This window comes from Callithrix jacchus, chromosome 22, assembly GCF_049354715.1.
Source record: "Callithrix jacchus isolate 240 chromosome 22, calJac240_pri, whole genome shotgun sequence".
Taxonomy (NCBI): Eukaryota; Metazoa; Chordata; class Mammalia; order Primates; family Cebidae; genus Callithrix; species Callithrix jacchus.
Genome location: NC_133523.1, coordinates 37,994,956 through 38,017,794, shown reverse-complemented (window position 1 = coordinate 38,017,794; position 22,839 = coordinate 37,994,956). Strand labels below are relative to the sequence as shown.

Sequence of the window (22,839 nt, the reverse complement as noted above, 5' to 3'; positions counted from 1 at the left end):
AAGGAAAAAAAAAACCGCCCCCAGGCTGTACTGGAGCCTCTCCTGGAGTTTCTACTTCTCTCCTAGCCTATCTCTGTTCCTACATGAGCATGCCCGTGTGTGTCCGAGCGTCTGTCCCTCGCACTTTTGAGTGTCTCCCTGTTCTCTGTTTCTCTGGGTCTCAGAGCGTCCCTGCGTTGCATTCTGGCTTCCTCGGTCTCGCCCTTGCTCTCGCCCCTGCCCGTCTCTGCGACGCCCCGCCCTCTATCCCGGGCGTCCGGGGCTCCTTTAAGGCGTGCCCCGCCCTCCATCCCGGGCGTCCGGGGCTCCTTTAAGGCGTGCCCCGCCCCCGCCCCGCCCATCCCCGGGTCAGTGCGTGATCCTCTGGCTGTTGCCGGCGCTCGGCCTCCGCTCAGTCCTGACCCTGCGGTGGGCGCGATGGCGGGGGCTGTATTGAGGGTCACCCAGCGGCAGCTGAGCCAGCGCGGCAGGTCCGAAGCCCCCATCCTTCTGCGGCAGGTGCGGGTGGCTAGACCCGGGGGGCACTACTGGGCGTTAGGCGGCAGCAGGGGCGGAACTCCGGGGTTTCTTAACCGGGAGAGATCTGGGTGACCCACGCCTGGATCTTGCGGAAAGCGGGATGGAGGTTTAGGGCGGGACTCTTGGGTCCTTTAAAGGTCTAGGGGCTCCTGGGCTTGGGGCGGGACCCCTGGGTCCTTTATGAAAGAACGTACTGGGGAACCTGATTTTGGGGTGTTACAAAGTTGGAACTCTTTCGTTCTGTTGGAGGAAGGTGGTGGGGCCCCTGACTCCAGGGGAAAGAGGGGGCTGGAGTTTCTGCTTCTGGATCTTAGGAAGAGGAGTCTACGGCCATACCACCCTGAACGCGCCCGATCTCGTCTGATCTCGGAAGCTAAGCAGGGTTGGGCCTGGTTAGTACTTGGATGGGAGTTAGACTATAGAGTCAGTACTGGGCCCTTCTTGAGCGGGAGTCCGGGTCTGCGCTCTCACTTGGGTCCCCCGCTCCCAGATGTTCGAGCCGGTGAGTTGCACCTACACGTACCTGCTGGGTGACAGAGAGTCCCGGGAGGCCGTTCTGATCGACCCGGTCCTGGAGACAGCGCCGCGGGATGCCCAGCTGATCAAGGAACTGGGGCTGCGGCTGCTGTATGCTGGTCAGTCCAGGGACCAAACTGTCGGGTCCCAGCGGGGCTGGGCTGCAGTGAGTGGAGTGGGAAGACGGGGCCGGAACTCCTGAGTCTGAGGGAGAAAGATCTGGTCTGGGACTCCCAGGTCCTCTCTGTATGCCCTCCTGGACCTGTCCCTCCTCTCTCTCCCAGTGAATACCCACTGCCACGCGGACCACATTACAGGCTCTGGGCTGCTCCGTTCCCTCCTCCCTGGCTGCCAGTCTGTCATCTCCAGCCTTAGTGGGGCCCAGGCTGACTTGCACATTGAGGATGGAGATTCCATCCGCTTCGGGCGCTTCGTGAGTTGGGTACTGGGTCCCCAAGAGGGTGGTGGCCTGGACTCCTTAAACTTAAGGGAAGAGGGTACTGGAGCCCTGGTATCCTGAGTCCTGGGGGAGGAGTGACCTCAGGACCTGGGTTCCTGACCCCTGAGCTCATGTTTCTGGGAGGGGGAGGCACGATAAACCCAGGTGGGGCTCTGGGGCAAGAGGCTCTGGGCAGGTGTGTCCCTGGCAAAACTCCTAAGTCAACAGCTGCTCAGGGGCAGCTCTTTGGCCTGGTAGGCATTTCTGTAAAAGTTGATTAGGGGCTGGAATTCTGAGGGCGGGGCTGAGAAGGAAAGAGATCCAGTCCTGTCTTGCAGAAACCTTTGTTTGAGGAAGGAGCATCTGGAATGCTTAGAACCCAGAGCCCAGGACTGGGATAAAGGCTATGAGGACCCTGGAGTGCAATCTTTAAGGAGGCACTTGCTCTCAGTGTCCTGTAAGTGCAGGGTCCATACCCGAGAGTGAGCACCTCCTTGAATCTTGCACTAAGAGGCTTACCCTAGTCCTAGCGAGGCAGTTGCCTCACACTGGAAAGATCTGAAGGTTCCTGCCACCCTACTTTCTTTGCCACAGGCACGGGCAGGTTTCCGGCCAGAATTGCAACCCAAGGCATAGGGGGGAGGGTCTGGGGAGTTGCCCTCAGAAGGAGGGAAACAGCTGTCAGGGCGTTTTTCTGATCAGTTGCTAAAGATGTATAATAGAGCGTGGCTGACTCTGGGGACAGAATGTCAGGAAGGCCTCCAGGTTAGAGGGTTTTGCTAAATAGGGACAGTTCATTTGGGTCAGAGTGTTTAGAGGAAATGAAAGCTGTATGTGGGAAGAGGGTTTAGCTGCAGTGGTTACAGAAGTTTTATTTCAAGCCCTTTTCTGGAAGCAGGTAAAAATGCATTGTACATGTGTGAACATTGTGCACGATAGCCAGCTGTTAACAAGCATTTCTTGGAATGGATTTTGAAGGGTTTAGCTAGGTTTAGCTTCAGTATTGTCTTTTTTCTTCAATAGCATTTTTTTTTTTTTTTTTTTTGAAACTGGGTCTCTGTCACCCAGGCTGGAGTGCAGTCAGCCTCAACCTCCCGGGCTCAGGTGATTCTCCCACCTTAGCCTCCCTGGTAGCTGGGACCACAAGCATGCACCACACACCTGGCTAATTTATGTATGTTCTTGTAGAGATAGGGTTTTGCTATGTTGCCCAGCCTGGTCTTGAACTACTGGCTCAAGTGATCCTCCTACCTTGGCCTCCTAAAGTGTTGGGATTACAGGGCCTCTGAAAGTGCTGGGATTACAGGCATGAGCCACTGCGCCCACCCTTTTTTTTGTCATTTGTTTGTTTTTGAGAAAGGGTCTTGCTCTGTCACCCAGGCTGGAGTGCAGTGGTGGGATCATAGCTTACTGCAGCCTTGACCTCCTGGGCTCAGGTGATCCTCCTGCCTCAGCCTCCCAAGGAGCTGGGATGGACTACCGTACCGGGCTAATTTTTAATTTTTTTGTAGAGCTGGGGTCTCACTATGTTGCCCAGGTTTAATGGCTTTATTGATATAACCCACATACCATACGATGTATCTATTGCAAGTACACAATTCAATGACTTTTAGTATATTCAGAGTTGTGCATCCATTACCACCATTAACTAGAGAATGTTTCTATTACTCTAAAAAGACTCTGTATCCCTTTACCATCACCCTTATCCTTCCCTTTCCCCTCCTCAGCCTTAGGCAACTTTTTCTTTTTCTTTTAGATGAGACAGGATCTTACTCTGTTGCCCAAGCAACAGTGCAGGGGTGCGATCTTGGCTCACTGCAACCTCCACCTCTCAGGTTCAAGTGATTCTCTTGTTTCAGCCTACCAAGTGCTGGGATTACAGGCATGAGCCACCAAACCCAGCTTATTAAAAACATTTTTTTATTTGTTTATTTATTTGTTGTTATTATTATTTTGAGATGGAGTTTCTCTCTTGTTGCCCAGGCTGGAGTGCAATGGTGCGATCTTGGCTCAGTGCAATCCCTACTCCCAGGTTCAAGAAATCCTCCTGCCTCAGCCTCATGAGTAGCTGGGATTGCAGGCATTCCACCACACCCAGCCAATTTTGTATTTTTAGTAGAGATGGGGTTCTTTTCTTCATGTTGGTCAGGCTGGTCTCAAACTCCCAATTTCAAGTGATCCGTCTGCCTCGGCCTCCCAAAGTGCTGGGATTATAGGCGTAAGCGACTGCGCCCGGCCATATTTTTATTTTTTTGAGTTGGAGTCTTGCTCGTCAAGCTGAAGTGCAGTGGCAAGCTCTCAGTTCACTGCAGCCTCTGTCTCCTGAGTGTAAGCGATTCTGCTGCCTCAGCCTCCCAAGTAGCTGGGATTATAGGCGCATGCCACCATGCCTGGGCAATTTTTGTATTTTTAGTAGAGACAGGGTTTCACCATATTGGCCAGGCTGGTCTCAAACTCCTAACCTCAGGTGATCTACCCACCTTGGCCTCCCGTAGTGCTGGGATTACAGGAGTGAGCCATCCTGTCTGGCCAGTCTGAGTTCTTTATAAATTTTTGGAGTTGGGGGTCCACTTTTCTCTCCTTTATTTTTTCTTCTCCTACTTTTCAAAAATTAGTTATTAGGCCGGGTATGGTGGCTCACACCTGTAATCCCAGCACTTTGGGAGGCCGAGGTGGGTAGATTGCTTGAGCATAGGAGTTCAAGACCAGCCCGGGCAACATGGCGAGACCCTGTCTCTATAAAACAATACAAAAGTTAGCAGGGCATGGTGGCACATACCTGCAGTCTGAGCCAATCAGGTGGCTAAGGTGGGAGGTGGCCCAGAAGGTGGAGGTTGCAGTGAGACGCCAACACGCCACTGTACTCCAGCCTGGGTGACAGAGTGAGACCCTATCTCAAAAAAAGAAAAAAGAAAAAAAAAAGAAGGCTGGGCACGGTGGCTCATGTCTGTAATCTCAGCACTTTGGGAGGCCAAGGCTGGTGGATCACTTGAGGTCAGGAGTTCGAGACCAGCCTGGCCAACATGGTGAAACCCCACCTCTACTAAAAATATAAAAATTGGTCAGTGTGGTGGTGGGCACCTGTAATCGCAGCTACTGGGGAGACTGAGGCAGGTGAATCACTTGAACCCAGGAAGTGGAGGTTTAAGTGAGCCGAGATCATGCCACTGCATTCCAGCCTGGATGACAGTGCGGGACTCTGTCTCCAAAAAAAAGAGAGAGTTGTTAACATCCATAGAATGAAGTGATGAAGTGAGTTCACGTATTCTACATGTGCATGAGTACTTACCACCCAGATCCAAATACAGAACTTGCCCATCACCCCAGAAGGTTTCCTTCTTCTGGGGTGTCACCATCCTGCCAAGGCACCATTCTTCTGACGTATTTAACCACAGATTAGTTTTGCCTGTTCTGACCTTATAAACAGGATTTATACAGTGTACTCTTTTGTGTCTGGCTTTTCTTCACTCTACATGATGTTGGTTATAGTTGGAGTTCCTTCCTTCTTATTACTGTATAGCAGCAGTTGGCCAGCTTTTTCTGTGAAGGACCAGATAGCAAATATTTTCATTTTTTATAGGTAGTAGGGTCTCTGTGTCAGCTACTCAGCTCTCCTGTTGTGGTGTGAGAAAACAGCCACAGACAGTGCACAAATGAATAGGCATGGATGTGTTCCAAGAAGACTTTACTTATGGCCAGTAAAATTTGGATTTCAGGCAGGGCACGGTGGCTCATGCCTGTAATCACAGCACTTTGGGAGGCCGAGGCAGGTGGATCGCTTCAGGTCAGGAGTTCGAGACCAGCCTTACCAACATGGTGAAACCTCGTCTCTACTAAAAATAAAAAATGAGCCAGGTGTGGTGGTACATGCCTGTAGTCCCAGCTACTCGGGAGGCTGAGGCAGGGGAATCGCTTGAACCTGGGAGGCAGAGGTTGAGTGAGACCAGATTATGCCATTGCACTCCAGCCTGGGTGACAAGAGTGAAACTTCATCTCAAAAATACATACATACATACATACATAAATACATACAATTTATATTTCATATAGTTTTTGGTTTTTATTTTTTTGAGACAGGGTCTTGCTCTGTTGCCCAAGCTGGTGTGCACTGGTGTGAGCAGAGCTCACTGCAGCCTCCAACTCCTGGGGTCAAGTGATCCTCCCACCACAGCCTCCTGAGTAGCTGGGACTATGGGCATGCACCAGCATGCCCAGCTAATTAAAAAAATTTTTTTGGTAGAGACTGAGTCTTGCTCTGTTGCTCAGGTTGGTCTCAAACTCCGGGCCTCAAGCAGCCCTCCTGCCTTGGCCTTCCAGAGTGTCGTGATTATAGGTGTGACACACTGTTCCCGGCCTCATCTGATTTTTACATGCTACTTTCATAGTTTTCAACGTGAAAAAAAGTTAAAATGATTCTTAGCTTACAGGCCTTACAAAAATGGATAGCAGGCCGCATTTGGTCCACTGGCCGTAATTTTTGCCCTACAAAATGGGCAGGTTGTGGTGACTCGTAGCCTCAAGCGATCCTCCTACCTCAGCATCCCAAAGTACACAGTGAATTACAGGCATGAACCACCAGACTCCATTTTCCTTCTGATTACTCAGTTTTTGGCTCCCATGAATAATGCTCCTATGAAGATTCTTGTGCAAATATTTTGAGGGACATTGTCCTGAATTCCAAGGATTGGACTTTCTGGGTCACAGAGTTGACAAATTTTTTACTTTCTTTTTTTTTGAGACAGTTTTGCTCTTGTTACTCAGGCTGGAGTGCAATGGCGCGATCTTGGCTCACCGCAACCTCCGCCTCCTGGGTTCAGGCAATTCTCCTGCCTCAGCCTCCCGAGTAGCTGGGATTACAGGCACGTGCCACCATGCCCAGCTATTTTTTTGTATTTTTAGTAGAGACGGGGTTTCACCATGTTGACCAGGATGGTCTCGATCTCTTGACCTTGTGATCCACCCGCCTTGGCCTCCCAAAGTGCTGGGATTACAGGCGTGAGCCACCGTGCCTGGCCCAAATTTTTTACTTTCATAGAAACTGCCAGTTTTGCCCGGGCATGGTGCTTACACCTGTAATCCTGGCACTTTGGGAGGCTAAGGCAGGTGTGTTGCCTGAGCTCAGGAGTTCGAGACCAGCCTGAGGAACACGGTGAAACCCCGTCTCTACTAAAAATGCACAAAATTAGGCGGGCATGTCAGCGTGTGCCTGTAATCCCAGCTACTTGGGAGGCTGAGACAGGAGAATCGCTTGAACCCGGGAGGTGGAGGTTGCAGTGAGCCAAAATCACGCCACTGCACTCCAGCCTGGGTGACAGGGCAAGACTCCATCTCAAAAAAATAAAAATAAAAATAAACTGGCAGTTTCTTGAACTGGTTGTTCATCTTACACAGAAGATAGGAAAAATTAAAGTGGTTTCATTATAGAAACAGTTTTCCTTCTTTTTTTTTTAGAGACAGAGTCTTACTCTGTCACCCAGGCTGGAGTGCAATATGGCACAATCTCGGCTCACTGTAACCTCTGCTTCCCTCTGAGAGTCTCAGTTCCCTGCACTGAAGCACAGGGCTTATCACAACACCTTCTTCTTGAGGCTGTTTCAAGGATGAGCCGGCTGCCCTCAGGGTCTCCAACCCAGAGGTTCCCCTTCTAGGTGTGAAGCGCAGGGACATACTTGCTCATGTGCACAAAAGACAGTAGGGGTATAGGGCAGGGGACACAGCACACAGCAGGGGACTGTTTAATACATGATGATGCTACAAGGCAGCAGAATGCCAACACAGAAGCAATGTATTCATTTTTTCTGAGATGGAGCCTTGCTGTGTCGCCCAGGCTGGACTGCAGTGGTGCAATCTTGGCTCACCGCAACCTCCACCTTCTACCTCAGCCTCCCGAGAAGGTGAGATTATAGGTACTTTTTTTGTTTTTTAAATTTTATTTATTTATTTATTTTTAAAGATGGGGTTTCACCATGATGGCCAGGCTGGTCTTAAACTCCTGACCTCAGGTGATCCACCCACCTTGGCCTCCCAAAGTGCTAGGATTACAGGCATGAGCCACCGCACCTGGCCAGATTACAGGCATTTTTGTATTTTTAGTAGAGACAGAGTTTTGCCACATTGTCAGGCTGGTTGTGAACTCGTGGCCTCAAGTGAGCCACCTGCCTCAGACTCTTAAAGTGTTGGGATTACAGCTGTGAGCCACTGCGCCTGACCTGAGTTTTCTTTTCTTTTTTTTTTTTTTTGAGACAGAGTCTCCATTCGTTGCCCAGGCTGGAGTGCAGTGGTACAATCTCAGCTTACTGCAACCTCTGCCTCCTGGGTTCAAGAGATTCTCCTGCCTCAGCCTCCCAAATAGCTGGGTTTACAGGCATGTGCCACCACACCCAGCTAATTTTTTTAAATTATTATTTTATTTTTAGTAGAGATGGGGTTTTACCATGTTGGTCAGGCTGGTCTCCAACTTCCGACCTCAAGTGATCCACCTGCCTCGACCTTCCAAAAGGCTAGGATTACAGGTGTGAGCCACCGTGTCTGGCCTATTCTTTTTATTTTTATTTTTGGATGGGGTCTCGCTATGTTGTGTAGGCTGCTATTGAACCCTGGCTCAAGCAATCCTCCCATCTCAGCCTCCCAAGTAGCTGGGCCTACAGGTATGCACCATCATGCCTTGCTGTAATGGTTCTACTTTATTTTTAGTTATAGTTGATTACTATGCCTAATTTATGAATTAAACTTTTAAATAAATAAATAAATATTTATTTATTTATTTGTTTATTTTTGAGATGGAGTCTCACTGTCACCAGGTTGGAGTGCAGTGATGTGATCTTGGCTCATTGTAACCTCTGCCTCTGAGGTTCAAGCGGTTCTCCTGCCTCAGTCTCCCGAGTGGTAAAGAATACAGGTGCCTGCCACCATACCCAGCTAATTTTTGCATTTTTGGTAGAGACGGGGTTTCACCATGTTGGCCAAGGTAGTCTTTTTTTTTTGAGTTGGAGTTTCGCTCTTGTTGCCCAAGCTGGAGTGCAATGGCGCATTCTCGGCTCACCGAAACCTCCTCCTCCTCCTCCTGGGTTCAAGCGATTCTCCTGTCTTAGCCTCCCAAGTAGCTGGGATTACAGGCACGCGCCACCACGCCCAGCTAATTTTTTGTATTTTTAGTAGAGACAGGGTTTCACCATGTTGGCCAGGATGGTCTCCATCTCTTGACCTCCTGATCCACCTGCCTCGGCCTCCCAAAGTGCTGGGATTACAGGCGTGAGCCACCAAGCCTGGCCGCCAAGGTAGTCTTGATCTCTTGACCTCTTGATCCACCTGCTTTAGCCTCCCAAAGTACTGGGATTACAGGCGTGAGCCACCAAGCCCGGCCATAAATTAAACTTTATAATAGATGTGTATGTATAGGAAAAAGAATAGTGTGTAGGGTTCTGTACTGTCTTCGGTTTTAGGCATCCCCTGCGGATCTTGAAATGTATCCCAGGCAGTTAAGAAGGGTTTACTATACATTTGAATAATGGAGGGAAAGAGTTTAGGAACCAAATGCAAAAGAGGCTGAGAGCTTGCTTGCCACCAGGGGGCAGTGTAGGGCGTGGGGACGCCAAGGCCAGCGAGCTGAGTGCTTTGCAGGATCCCTTCTGGGTTCTGTTTCTTTGATGGGAGTAGTTTCAGGTTTAGCTGCCACAGGAAACAGGTGAAAGAAAAGCTTTGGGGATGTGTCATGGGAATGATACATCATGGAAAGGAAGAATGAATTTGTTGAAAGAATTTGGGGTTAGGCCGGCTGGGCAGTTGGGCAAATCACTCGACAAGTTTCAGGGACAGTTGAGGATTGTTATAGGTCAAGATTTTATGTGTTCCCCACCCACAATTTCTTATTTTGAATTTTTTAAAATCTACATTGATATAATAGTACAAAACAAAAATAGTACACAAGCACAGGGTGGGCACGGTGGCTCACGCTTGTAATCCTGGCACTTTGGGAAGCTGAGGTCATGAGTTTGAGACCAGTCTGGCCAACATGGTGAAACCCTGTCTCTGCCAAAAATACAAAAATTGACCAGGCGTGGTGACGTGCTCCTGAAATCCCTGCTACTCAGGAGGCTGAGGCATGAGAATCACTTGAACCCAGGAGGTTGAGCTTGCAGTGAACTGAGATCATTCCACTGCCCTCCAGCCTGGGCAACAGACTGAGACTCTGTCTCAAAAAAAAAAAAAAAAAAAAAAAAAGGCTCAGATTTCATTACAGGTCATGAAACTTCTAGAACCCCCCACCCCATGCTTTTGGGGGAATGAGAATGAAAAATGGGCAAAAAGACCAAAAATAGTTTTGATTTCACCAACTAGAGCTCCCGAGGCTACACTTTGAGACTTACTCTTAACAAAATCTTTGTCACATCTAACAAAATATGCAGCAAGTTTATATCATCATTAAATATTCAGCCTGTGTTCAGATGTCTTCAGTTACCCTAAGAATAATTTTTACAGCTTTCTTTCTCTCTTTCTACTTCCTCTCTCCCTCCTTCCCTCTTTCCCTTCTTACTTCTCCCCTCTCCCTCCTCCTCTACCTTTCCCTCCTCTCTTCTCACCTGTTGTCCAGGCTGGTTTCAATTTCCTGAACTCAAATGATCCTCTCCTCTTGGTGACTCAAAGTGCTGTGATTACAGGTGTTAGCCACGGTGCCCAGCCTACAGCTGTTTTTTGGAACCAGGATGCAACTGAGCTTCATGCTTTTTGTTTGACCATTATGTCTATTTAGTCTCTTCTGTGTGTGTGTTTTCCTTTTCTTTCGTTTTTATTCCTTCTTTTGTTTTTGCTTCATTTTAATTTTATTTTTATTTTTAATTTATTCTTAAAAATCGTTTTGGATCTAGTGCCCGGGTGCGGTGGCTCACGCCTGTCTGTAATCCCAGTACTTTGGGAGGCCGAGGCAGGTGGATCACCTGAGGTTGGGAGTTCAAGACCAGCCTGACCAACATGGAGAAACCGTGTCTCTACTAAAAATACAAAATTAGATGGGTGTTGTGGCAGGCACCTGTAATCCCAGCTACTCGGGAGGCTGAGGCAGGAGAATCGCTTGAACCTGGGAGGCGAAAGTTGTGAGCTGAGATCACCCCATTGCACTCGAGCCTGGGCAGCAAGAGCGAAACTCCATCTCAAAAAAAAAAATCTCTGGAGCTGGAACAGTTTCATATCCTTTCGCCTCAGGATATTGACTTTTTTTTTTTTGAGATGGAGTCTCACTCTGTCACCCAGGCTGGAGTGCAGTCACACGATCTTGGCTCACTACAACCTCTGCCTCCTGAGTTCCAGCAATTCTTCTGCTTCAGCCTCCCTATTAACTGGGATTACAGACATGCACCACTACATCTGACTAATTTTTATATTTTTAGTAGAGACAAGGTTTTACCATCTTGACCAGGCTGGTCTTGAACTCCTGACCTCAGGTGATCTGCCCGCCTCGGCCTCCCAAAGTGCTGGGATTACAGGCATGAGCCACTGTGTGGGCCGCCACTGCCTATTTTTAAAAATTATTTTTGTTTTTATTTATTTATTTTGGGATGGAGTCTCGCTCTGTTGCCAGGCTGGAGTGCAGTGGCGAGATCTTGGCTCACTACAACCTCTGCCTCCTGGGTTCAAGCAATTCTCCTGCCTCAGCCTCCCAAGTAGCTGGGTCTACAGGCACACGTCACCACACCCAGCTAATTTTTGTATTTTTTGTAGAGGTGGGGTTTCACCATGTTGGCCAGGATGGGCTTGATCTCTTGATCTTGTGATCTGTCCACCTCAGCCTCCCAAAGTGCTGGGATTACAGGTGTGAGCCACCATGCCCGGCCCCACCTATTTTTTATTTTTAAAAGTGTAAAACATTATTGAATTTTATTTCAACAGTATTGCTTTTAATGACTGTTGAGTATTCCATTTTTATATTGCTGTGTTTATCTTTTTAAAATTGATTTGCAGGATCTGTTTGTATATTAAGTATATTGGCCACTGTGTGGTATGTTATGTTACAAATATATTTTTTTAGCACATGGGTTTTTTTTTTTTCATTTTTTTCTTTTCTTTTCTCTTTTTAAATTGTACTTTGGGCTCTGGGGCACATGTGCACATCCTGCATCCTGCAGGATTGTTTCATAGGTACATACATGCCATGGTGGTTTGCTGTCTTCATCCTCCTGTCACCTACGTTAGGCCTTTCTCCCTGTGTTATCCCTCCCCACCTCTCCACCTCCCCACTCCCCACTCTCCCTCCCCTTCCCTCCACCCCCCCACCTACCCCAGTGATTGTTGTTCCCTTCCCTGTGCCCATGTGTTCTCACTGTTCGTCACCTGCCTATGAGTGAAAACATGCAGTGTTTGGTTTTCTGTTCTTGTGTCAGTTTGCTGAGAATGATGGTTTCCAGATTCATCCATGTCTCTACAAAGGACACAAACTTGTTGTTTTTTTATGGCTGCATAGTATTCCATGGTGTATATGTGCCACATTTTCTTTGTCCAGTCTATCATTGACAGGCATTTGGGTTGGTTCCAGGTCTTTGCTATTGTAAACAATGCCACAATGAACATACATGTGCATGTGTCTTTATAATAGAATGCTTCATAATACTTTGGGTATATTCCCAGTAATGGGATTGCTGAGTCAAATGCAATTTCTATTTCTAGATCCTTGAGGAATCGCCACACTGACTTCCATAATGGTTGAACTAGTTTACACTCCCACCAGCAGTTCCTTTTTCTCCACATCCTCTCCAGCATCTATTGTCTCCAGATTTTTTAATGATCACCATTCTAACTGGCGTGAGATGGTATTTCAATGTGGTTTTGATTTGCATTGTTCTAATGACCAACGATGATAAGCATTTTTTCATATGTTTGTTGGCTGCATGAATGTCTTCTTTTGAAAAGTGTCTGTTCATGTCTTTCACCCACTTTGAATGGGTCTGTTTGTTTTTTTCTTATAAATCTGCTTTTGTTCTTTGTAGATTCTGGATATGAGCCCTTTGTCAGATGGGTAGATTGCAAAAAGTTTTTCCCATTCTGTTGGTTGCTGGTTCACTCTAGTGATTGTTTCTTTTGCTGTGCAGAAGCTCTTAAGTTTAATTAGATTCCATTTGTCTATTTTGGCTTTTGTTGCCATTGCTTTTGGTGTTTTAGTCATGAAGGCCTTGCCTATGCCTATGTCCTGAATGGTATTGCCTAGGTTTTCTTCTAGGGTTTTTATGTTGTTAGTTCTTACATTTAAATCTTTAATCCATCTGGAGTTAATTTTTGTATAAGGTGTAAGGAAGGGGTCCAGTTTCAGCTTCCTGTGTATGTCTAGCCACTTTTCCCAACACCATTTATTAAACAGGGAATCCTTTCCCCATTGCTTGTTTTTGTTCAGTTTGTCAAAGATCAGGTGGTTATAAAATGTGTGGTGTTGCGTCCGAGGCCTCTGTTCTGTTCCATTGGTCTATATATCTGTTTCTGTACAAGTAGCATGCTGTTTTGATTACTGTAGCCTTGTAGTATAGTTTGAAGTCAGGTAGCATGATGCCTCCAGCTTTGTTATTTTTGCTTAGGATTGTCTTGGCTATGTGGGCTTTCTTTTGGTTCCCTATCAAGTTTAAAGTGTTTTTTTCCAGTTCTGTGAAGAAGGTCAGTAGTAACTTGATGGGGGTAGCATTGAATCTATAAATTAATTTGGGCAGTATGACCATTTTCACAATATTGATTCTTCCTAACCATGAGCATGGAATGTTTTTCCATCTGTTTATGTCCTCTCTTATTTCCTTGATCAGAGGTTTGTAGTTCTCCTTGAAGGGGTCTTTTACATCCTTTGTTAGTTGTATTCCTAGGTATTTTATTTTCTTTGTAGCAATTGTAAATGGGAGTTGGCTCATGATTTGGCTCTCTGTTAGTCCGTTATTGGAGTATAGGAATGCTTGTGATTTCTGCACATTGATTTTGTATGCTGAGATTTTGCCGAAGTTGCTTATCAGCTTAAGGAGGTTTTGGGCTGAGATGATGGGATCTTCTAGATAAAGGATTATGTTGTCTGCAAATCGGGATGGTTTGACTTCTTCTTTTCCTAATTGAATGCCTTTTATTTCTTTTTCTTGCCTAATTGCTCTGGCTAGAACTTCCAATACTATACTGAATAGTAGTGGTGAGAGAGGGCATCCTTGTCTTTTAAGATTTTGTTTATGGTGTTACTGCCATTCAGAAGCTTCTGCCTGATCTTTTCCTTAATGATTTATCACTTTAGGTATCACATTTGAATATCTCCTTTGTATTAGTCTGTTCTCATGCTGTCTGTTCTCTTTATACTACTGCACCCAGCCTTAGGTATGTCTTTATACCTGTATGTCAAATAATCCAGTCTCAGGCATGTCTTTATACCTGAGGCTGAGTGTGGTGACTCATGCCTCTAATCCCAGCACTTTGGGAGGCTGAGGCAGGTGGATCACCTGAGGTTGGGGGTTCGAGACCAGCCTGACCAACATGGAAAAACCTGGTCCTTACTAAAAACACAAAATTAGCTGGGCATGTTGGTGCATGCCTGTAATCCCAGCTACTCAGGTGGCTGAGGCAGAAGAATCGCTTGAACCTGGGAGGCAGAGGTTGCAGTGAGCTGAGATTGCGCCATTGCACTCCAGCCCGAGCAACAAGAATAAAACTGTCTCAAAAAAAATAAAAAAGCAGTCTGGGCACAGTGGCTCATGCCTGTAATCCCAGCACTTTGGGAGGCTGAGGCAGATGGATCACAAGATCAGGAGATCGAGATCATCCTGGCCAACATGGTGAAAACCCGCCTCTACTAAAATACAAAAAACTAGCTGGGCATGGTGGCATGCGCCTGTAGTCCCAGCTATTTGGGAGGCTGAGGCAGGGGAATCTCTTGAACCTGGGAGACAGAGGTTGCAATGAGCCAAGATCGCGTCACTGCATTCCAGCCTGGCAACAGAGCAAGACTCCATCTAAAAAAAATACATACCTGAGACCGGATTATTTGATTATTTGTGAAGAAAAAGAGGTTTAATGGACTCATGGTTCCACATGGCTTGGGAGGCCTCATAATCATGGTGGAAGGCAAACAAGGAGTGAAGGCATGTCTTACATGGTGGAAGATAAGGGAGCGTGTGCAGGGGAACTGCCCTTTGTAAAATCATCAGATCTTATGAGACTTATTCACTATCACGAGAACAGCATGGGAAAAACCCACCCCCATGATTCAATTACCTCCTACTGGTCCCTCCCACAACACAGGATTATGGGAGCTACAATTCAAGATGAGATATGGGTGGGGACAGAGCCAAACTGTATAATTCCACCCTTGGTCCCTCCCAAATCTCCTGTTCTCACATTTCAAAACCAATCATGCCTTCCCAACAGTCCCCCAAAGTCTCAGCTCATTTCAGCATTAACTCGAAAGTCCACAATCCAAAGTCTCATCTGAGGCCAGGTATGGTGGCTCACACCTGTAATCCCAGCGTTTTGGGAGGCCAAGGCAGGCAGATCACCTGAGGTCAGGAGTTTGAGACCAGCCTGGCCAAAATGTTGAAACCCTGTCTATAATAAAAATATAAAAATTATCCAGGCATGGTGGCACATGCCTGTAGTTCCAACTACTCAGGAGGATGAGGCAGGAGAATTGCTTGAACCAGGGAGGCAGAGGTTGCAGTGAGCTGAGATCATTCCACTGCATTCCAGCCTGGGTATCAGAGTGAGATTCTGTCTTAAAACAAAAAACAAACAAAAAAAATTAACAAAACGAAGTCTCAACTGAAACAAGGCAAGTCCCTTCCATCTATGAACCTGTAAAATCAAAAGCAAGTTTAGTTACTTCCTAGATACAATGGGATACAGGCGTTGGGTAAATACATCCATTCCAAATAGAAGAAATTGGCCAAAATGAAGGTGAGACATGCCCCATGGGAATCCTAAATCCAGTGGGGCAGTCAAATCTTTTTTTTTTTTTTTGTTACTCAATGAGAGCTTGTTATGTTGCTCAGGTTGGCCTTGAACTCATAGCCTCGCCTCCTCAAGCGCCAGGACAACTGGCTGGAGCCACCACAGCTCCCATGGGCAGTCAAATCTTAAAGGTCCAAAATGATCTTCTTTGACTTTGTGTCTCACACCCAGGTCATGCTGATGGAAAAGGTGGGTTCCCATGGTCTTGGGCAGCTCTGCTTCTGTGGTTTTGCAGGGTACAGCCTCCCCCCTGGCTGTTTTCATGGGCTGGTGTTGAGTGTCTCCAGCTTTTCCAGGCACATGGTGCAAGCTGTCAGTGGATCTACTATTCTGGGATCTGGAGGGCAAGGGCCCTCTTCTCACAGTTCCACTAGGCAGTGTCCCAGTGGGGACTCTCTCTGGGGGCTGCCACTCCACATTTCTCTTCTGCATTGCCCTAGCAGAGGTTCTCCATCAAGGCTTCTTCCCTGCTGCACACCTCTGCCTGGACATCCAGGCGTTTCCATACGGCCTCCCAAATATAGGTGGAGGTTCCCAAACCTCTGTTTTGGACTTCTGTTCACCAGCAGGTTCAACACCATGCATAAGCCACCAAGGCTTGGGGCTTTCCCCCTCCAAAGCAATAGCCTGAGCTGTACTTAGCCCCTTTTAGCCATGGCTGGGATGTAGAGCACCAAGTCCCGAGACTGCACAAAGCTGCAAGGCTGTGGGCCCCACCCATGAAACCATTTGTCCTCCTAGGCCTCTGGGCCTGTGATGGAAGGAGCTGCTGTGAAGACCTCTGACATATCCTGGAGACATTTTTCCCATCATCTTGGCAATTAACATTTGGCTCCTTGTTATGCACATTTCTGTATATTTCATAACTTTTATGCTCTGTTTCTCTTTTAAACATAAGTTTCAATTCCAAAGCATATCTTTCTGTATACATAAAACTGAAATGAATGCTTTTAACAGCACCCAAGTCACCTCTTGAATGCTTTGCTGCTGAGAAATTTCTTCTGCCAGATACCCTAAATCATCTCTTTCAAGTTCAAGGTTCCACAGATCTCTAGGGCAGGGGCAAAATGCTGCCAGTCTCTTTGCTAACACATAACAAAAGTGACCTTTACTCTAGTTCCCAAAAAGTTCCTCATCTCCATCTGAGACCACGTCAGCCTGGACTTCATTGTCCATGTCACTATCAGCAGCATGTTGGTCAAAGCCATTCAACAAGTCTCTAGGAAGTTCCAAACTTTCCCACATCTTCCTATCTTCTCTCTTCTGAGCCCTCCAAGTCTCTAGGAAGTTCCAAACTTCCCTGCATTTTTCTGTCTTCTTCTGAGCCTTCCAAACTGTTCAAACCTCTGCCTGTTACCCAGTTCCAAAGTCACATTTTCACATCTCCTTAAAGCAGCACCCCACAATTTACTGTATTAGTCTATTCTCATGCTGCTAATAAAGGCATCCCTGAGACTGGGTAATTTATAAAGAAAAAGAGGTTTAATGGGCTCACAGTTCCACATGATTGGGGAGGCCTCACAATCATGGTGGAAGGGAAAGGAGGAGCATAGCCATGTCTTACATGGTGGCAGGCAAGAGAGTGTGTGCAGGCGAACTGCCTTTATAAAACTATCAGATCTCATGAGACTTAGTATCACAAGAACAGCATGGGAAAAACCTGCCCCCATTATTCAGTTACCTCCTACTGGGTCCCTCCCATGACATATGGGGATTATGGGAGCTATAAATCAAAATGAGATTTGGCTCCTTTATCCAGCCCAAGATCTTCATATAGTTATGTGTGTGCCAAGTGTTGAAGTATCTGTTACAAGAATGAATGGATGGACTTTAAACTTTTAGGGGGCTTCAGTATTAAATTCAAGGAGTTTACCTGCTAGAGCAGTGGTCCCCAACCTTTTTGGCACCAGGGACTGCTTTCACGGAGACACAGCCAAGCTATATCACCTTCCTAACCAGAGGTCAGATATTATTTGTATTTTTGTTGTTGTGTGTCACAGTTTTGTAGTTTTATTGTCATGCATCCACTTACAGTTTACCCTGGTAATATAGGATTAGAGCCTAGGAATGTAAATTTTTTACCAAAATGTTTATCTAGATATGACCCTGGGGTAGGATAGGGCTTTGAGGGCCAGGTTCATCTTGAAGGTTTCTCAGTGACTGTCTCTGTACCCTTCCACCTTTTCCAGGCCTTGGAGACCAGGGCCAGTCCTGGCCACACCCCAGGCTGTGTCACCTTCGTCCTGAATGACCAAAGCATGGCCTTCACTGGAGATGCCCTGTTGATCCGTGGGTGTGGACGGACAGACTTCCAGCAAGGTGACTGGCTCCTTTATCCAGCCCAAGATCTTCATATAGTTATGTGTGTGCCAAGTGTTGAAGTATCTGTTACAAGAATGAATGGATGGACTTTAAACTTTTAGGGGGCTTCAGTATTAAATTCAAGGGGTTTACCTGCTAGAGCAGTGGTCCCCAACCTTTTTGGCACCAGGGACTGCTTTCACGAAGAGAATTTTCCCATGGACCATGGTAGGGTATAGTTTTGGGGATTCAATTGCATTACATTTATGGTGTACTTTATTTCTATTACTTTTACATTCTAATATATAATGAAATAATTATGTAACTCACCATAAGGTAGAATCAGTGGGAACCCTGAACTTGTTTTCCTGCAACTAGATGGTTCCATCTGGGAGAGATGGAAGATAGTGACAGATCATCAGGCATTAGATTCTCATAAGGAGGACATAACCTAGATCCCTTGCACATGCAGTTCACAATAGGGTTAGTGGTCCTATGAGAATCTAATGCTGCCACTGATCTGACAGGAGGCAGAGCTCAGGTGGTAACGGGAGCAGTGAGGAGTGGCTGTCAACGCAGTGAAGCTTCCCTCACTCACCTGCCACTCACCACCTTCTGCACACAGACAGTTTCTAACAGGCCACAGATGGGTACCCAGGGTTAGGGACCCCCATGCTAGAGTATGGGAAGAGTTAGATTCAGGGGCTTAGCTGCTGGGGGACAGTTAGATTCTGGGGTATGTTGGTTACCTATGTGAGGCCAGCTTGGGCAACATAGTGAGACTACCTCTCTAAGAAACAAATATAGCTGCCAGGCACAGAGGCTCACATCTATAATCCCAGCACTTTGGGAGGCCAAGGCGGGCAGATCACCTGAGGTCAGGAGTTCAGGACTAGTCTGGCCAACATGGTGAAGCCCCATCTCTACTAAAAATACAAAAAATTAGCCAGGTGTGGTGGTGGGCGCCTGTAATCCAAGCTACTTTGGAGGCTGAGGCAGGAGAATCACTTGAACTGGGGAGGTGGAGGTTGCAGTGAGCCGAGATCACGCCACTGCACTGCAGCTGGGGCACCAGAAGGGAAACTCTGTCAAAAAAAGAAAAAAGAAAAAAGAAAAGAAACAAATGTAGCTTAAAAAAAATTTGTTAGAGCCAGCGGTTTAATTGCCAGGGAGCAATAATTCATTTGGAGTCTATCTGCTAGGGGCAGTTAGATTTAGGAGTTTCTCTGTGGAAAGGGAGTATAGTTTCAGAGTCTCAGGGTTGGACTATCCCTTGAGCATGTATGAGAATGTTGGGTTAACACTAGGTCTGGGATTTAGCTGCCTTGCAGGCAGAGGTGAGGCTGGATGAGAGGGTAAAAGAGAAACCGCGATGAGATGGCCATGGGAGGCCACATCCCCAGGCCTCTTCCTCCCTCTTCCCTCATCTCTGCATCTTAGTCTCTGTCTTTTTCTCTCCAAGGCTCCCCATCTCCCATTTTTTCATTTCCAGTACAGTCAGGAAGCTGAAGGGTTTAGGCTGAATGCAAGGTGGAAGAGAGGTTTGCCCCTTCTTAGGACTCAGAGCTGCTTGTGGGGACCATGGCTTCATTCTCCTCCTGGCCTCATGTCTTCTGTCTGTTTCTTTCTTCTTCTTCTTCTTCTTCTTTTTTTTTTTTTTTTTTTTGGTTGTTGTTGTTTTTTGAGATGGAGTTTTGCTCTGTCGCCCAGGCTAGAGTGTAGTGGTGTGATCTTGGCTCACTGCAACCTCCACCTCCCTTGTTCAAGCGATTCTCCTGCCTCAGCCTCCTGAGTAGCTGGGATTACAGGCATGGGCCACTACATCTGGCTAATTTTTATAGTTTTAGTAGAGATGGGGTTTCGCCATGTTGGTCAGACTGGTCTCTAACTCCTGACCTCAAGTGATTACCCCCACCTCAGCCTCCCAAAGTGCTAAGATCACAGGCATGAGCCACCGTGCCTGGCTTTGTCTTCAGTTTCTTACCTTCTAGTCCACCTCATTTGTTCAGAACCCTTTCTTGGAATCCCCTGGGTGAGAGTCAAGGTCACAAATGACACTCTCTGGTGCTTCCCTGGTCATTCCAACCTTGTCTACAGCCATGCTGAATTTCTCATGGTTCCTCAGTTCTTTGAGTATGCTGTTTTATCTGCCTAGAATGCCTTTCCCTGTCCTCTACTTAGACAATGGCATATGGACAGAAGAAGAGGGTTTAGCTACAGTGATTTTATCCTCCCACCCTTTTCCTGAAGGAAGGGATTAGAGTCTTCTGTCTTGTTGATCCCCTGACTTCTGATCGTTCCTTCCCCAGGCTGTGCCAAGACCTTGTACCACTCGGTCCATGAAAAGATCTTCACACTTCCAGGCAACTGTCTGGTCTACCCTGCTCATGATTACCATGGTGAGGGCTTCCTGGAGGAGGCGGGGGGCATACATAACTTTGAAAGGGGAGTGTAAATGTCTGTAATCCTTGTAGGGTATGAAGCCTACCGGTCTCAGAAACTTCTCTGGCCAAAAAAATGAAATGCTTGAGGCTGGGCATGGTGGCTCACACCCATAATCATAGCATTTTGGGAGGCCAAGGCAGGAGGCTCATTTGAGCCCAGGAGTGAGTTTAAGACCAGCTTGAGTAACATGGCAAAACCCTGCCTCTACAAATACAAAAAATTAGCCAGGCATGGTGGCATGGTCCCAGCTACTTGGGAGGCTGTGATAGGATTACTTGAGCCCAGGAGGTTGAGGCTGCAGCGAGCTATGATCCTACCCCTATACTACAGCCTGGGTGACAACAAGACCCTGTCTCAAAAAAAAAAAAAAGAGATAAAGTGCTGTGTGTGGATGTAGAAACTATGTGATTGCCAGACATCTAGAATTCTGCAGGGTATGGGTTTTCCTGAGCCTTCCTTGTGGAGCTTAGGGGACTGTGGGAAAACTACATTTCCCATAGTGCCCATGGAGGAGGGAAAGCTATTTTAGGAATATTCTGGGGAAGAGCCTGTTAGTCCCTGGCCAAAGAGGCACCCAAGGCTTCCTGGGAAATGTAGTTCTGAGAGGCGCAAGGCCCTGGACTCCTTGACTTTCCTTCCCCTCCCTCGGCCACTAGGGTTCACAGTGTCCACCGTGGAGGAGGAGAGGACTCTGAACCCTCGGCTCACCCTCAGCTGTGAGGAGTTTGTCAAACTCATGGACAACCTGAACTTGCCTAAACCTCAACAGATAGGTGAGCCGCTGGCGACCTGGACTTCTAGGTCTGAGGGAGGAGGAGCTGGGGACCTGGGCTCCTGGGTCTGAGGGAAGAGGGGCTGGGGGGTCTGGACTTCTGGGTCTGAGGGAGGAGGGGCTGGGGACCTGGGCTCCTGGGTCTGAAAGAGGAGGGTCTAGGGCCCTGGACTTCTGGGTCTGAGGGAGGAGGAACTGGGGGCCTGGACTCCTGGGTCTGAGAGGAGTGGGCTCAGGACCAAAACTCTAGTTCCCCAAAGAGGAAAGGTTCCTAGGATTTCTGGGTCTTCAGTGGGGCCTGGGGTTCTGCCTAGGTCCCTCAGTTTCAACCTTGATTTATTCTTTTCAGACTTTGCTGTTCCTGCCAACATGCGCTGTGGGGTGCAGACATCCACTTCCTGATCTTACCTCTGTCAGATGCTCCTACCCAGAATTAATGCACTTGATGGGAGAAGGGGGTGGCGATGACACCGCACCTCTCCTTTCCCACCCCACTCTCCCAACCCCTGGAGCTTTCTAAATAAAACTTTTTTTTTTTGCTATGAGTCTGACTTCAGCCTGTTTTCTGGGGTTTCTGGGCCAAACGGGATGGAGTTCTGGTCCTGTGGAGAGGCCAGGAGGTCCAAGAAGCCTGCAAGGAGATTTCTTTTCTTTTCTTTTTTTTTTTTTTTTTGAGGCAGAGTCTTGCTCAGGCGCCCAGGCTGGAGTATAAAGGTACGATCTCAGCTCACTGCAACCTCCACCCTCAGCCTCCTGAATAGCTGGGATTACAGGTGCATGCCACCACGCCTGGCTAATTTTTGTATTTTTAGTAGAGACAGGATTTCACCATGTTGGTCAGGCTGGTCTCGAACTCCTGACCTCATGATCCTCTCACCTTGATCTCCCAAAGTACTGGGATTACAGGTGTAACTCACAAAATCAAAAACAAACACAGATATCTGGGGCAGGTCTTCTCATCACCTTGGATGAGAACACTGGCTTGCTTTTGAGCCACTTCCCACTTGGCCCTGGAGTAAGGTTCTTCATTTCCGTAGGCCTCAGTTTTCTTATCTGTAAAACGGAAGTAATAATAACAGGGTGTTGTGGTGCTCTGATGAGTCATATGTGTGTGAGTGCTTGGCATTTTGCCTATCAGTGTTCACCATTGAAGTTATTATCATTTGGAAGGATCTTTTGGGTACTTCCTGGCTTGGAGTGACAGCAGACACAATGGTTAAGAACATGGACTTTGAATCCAGTGATCTGAGTTTTAAATTTTTAATTAAAAAAAAAAGAACATGGACTTTCAGAGAATGAAGCCTGCATTTTACCATTTATAACATGTGTAGACCTTGGCTACATTTTTTTTTGAGACAGGGTCTTAACTCTGTTGTCCTGGCTGGAGTGCAGTGGCGCATTCAAGGCTCACTGCAGACTCAACCTCTTGGGCTCAAGAGATCCTCCTCCTCAGCCTCTGAAGAAGCTGAGATTATAGGTGGGCACTACCATGACTGGCTAATTTTTATTTATTTATTTTTTGTTGTTTTTTGAGAGTCTCTGTTGCCAGGCTGGAGTGCAGTGGCACAATCTCATCTCACTGCAACCTCTGCCTCCTGGGTTCAAGTGATTCTCCTGCCTCAGCCTTCCGATTACAGGTGTCTGCCAACACACCCAGCTAATTTTTGCATTTTTAATAGAGACAGGGTTTCACCATGTTGGCCAGGATGGTCTCTATCTCCTGTCCTTGTGATCCGCCCGCCTTGGCCTCCCAAAGTGCTGGGATTACAGGTATGAGCCACCCCACCCAGCCTAATTTTTGTATTTTTAGTAGAGATGGGGTTTCTCCATGTTGCCCAGGCTAGCCTTGAACTCCTGTCCTCAAGCAATTCACCTGCCTCAGCCTCCCAAAGTGCTGGGG

The 22,839-nt window shown here is 47.2% G+C and overlaps 1 protein-coding gene across 5 annotated transcripts; it reads left to right on the top strand.

Moving 5' to 3' along the window:
* Positions 1-393: 393 nt before the first annotated feature.
* On the top strand, positions 394-21,482 carry ETHE1 (ETHE1 persulfide dioxygenase). Of its 5 annotated transcripts, none has more exons than XM_008988134.4 (7): positions 394-470; positions 1,010-1,154; positions 1,320-1,468; positions 17,611-17,740; positions 20,032-20,121; positions 20,824-20,940; positions 21,289-21,482. In XM_008988134.4, exons 2-7 carry the CDS (start codon positions 1,010-1,012, stop codon positions 21,339-21,341), a joined length of 684 nt encoding a protein of 227 aa, XP_008986382.3. In that variant the 5' UTR covers positions 394-470; the 3' UTR covers positions 21,342-21,482. The 5 variants fall into 5 exon arrangements, with proteins under 5 accessions (XP_008986382.3, XP_002762253.3, XP_078216223.1 ...); XM_002762207.6 differs by having other exon boundaries at positions 394-498; XM_078360097.1 differs by lacking the exon at positions 1,320-1,468 and having other exon boundaries at positions 394-498.
* Positions 21,483-22,839: the final 1,357 nt, after the last annotated feature.

What these genes read in the sequence shown, in the direction of transcription:
- ETHE1 (XM_002762207.6), top strand. Translation starts at nt 418, where the DNA reads ATGGCGGGGGCTGTATTGAGGGTCACCCAGCGGCAGCTGAGCCAGCGC. An exon ending in CCATCCGCTTCGGGCGCTTC is followed by an intron (nt 1,469 to 17,610) that starts GTGAGTTGGGTA and finishes CACCTTTTCCAG; the next exon opens with GCCTTGGAGACCAGGGCCAG. An exon ending in ACGGACAGACTTCCAGCAAG is followed by an intron (nt 17,741 to 20,031) that starts GTGACTGGCTCC and finishes TTCCTTCCCCAG; the next exon opens with GCTGTGCCAAGACCTTGTAC.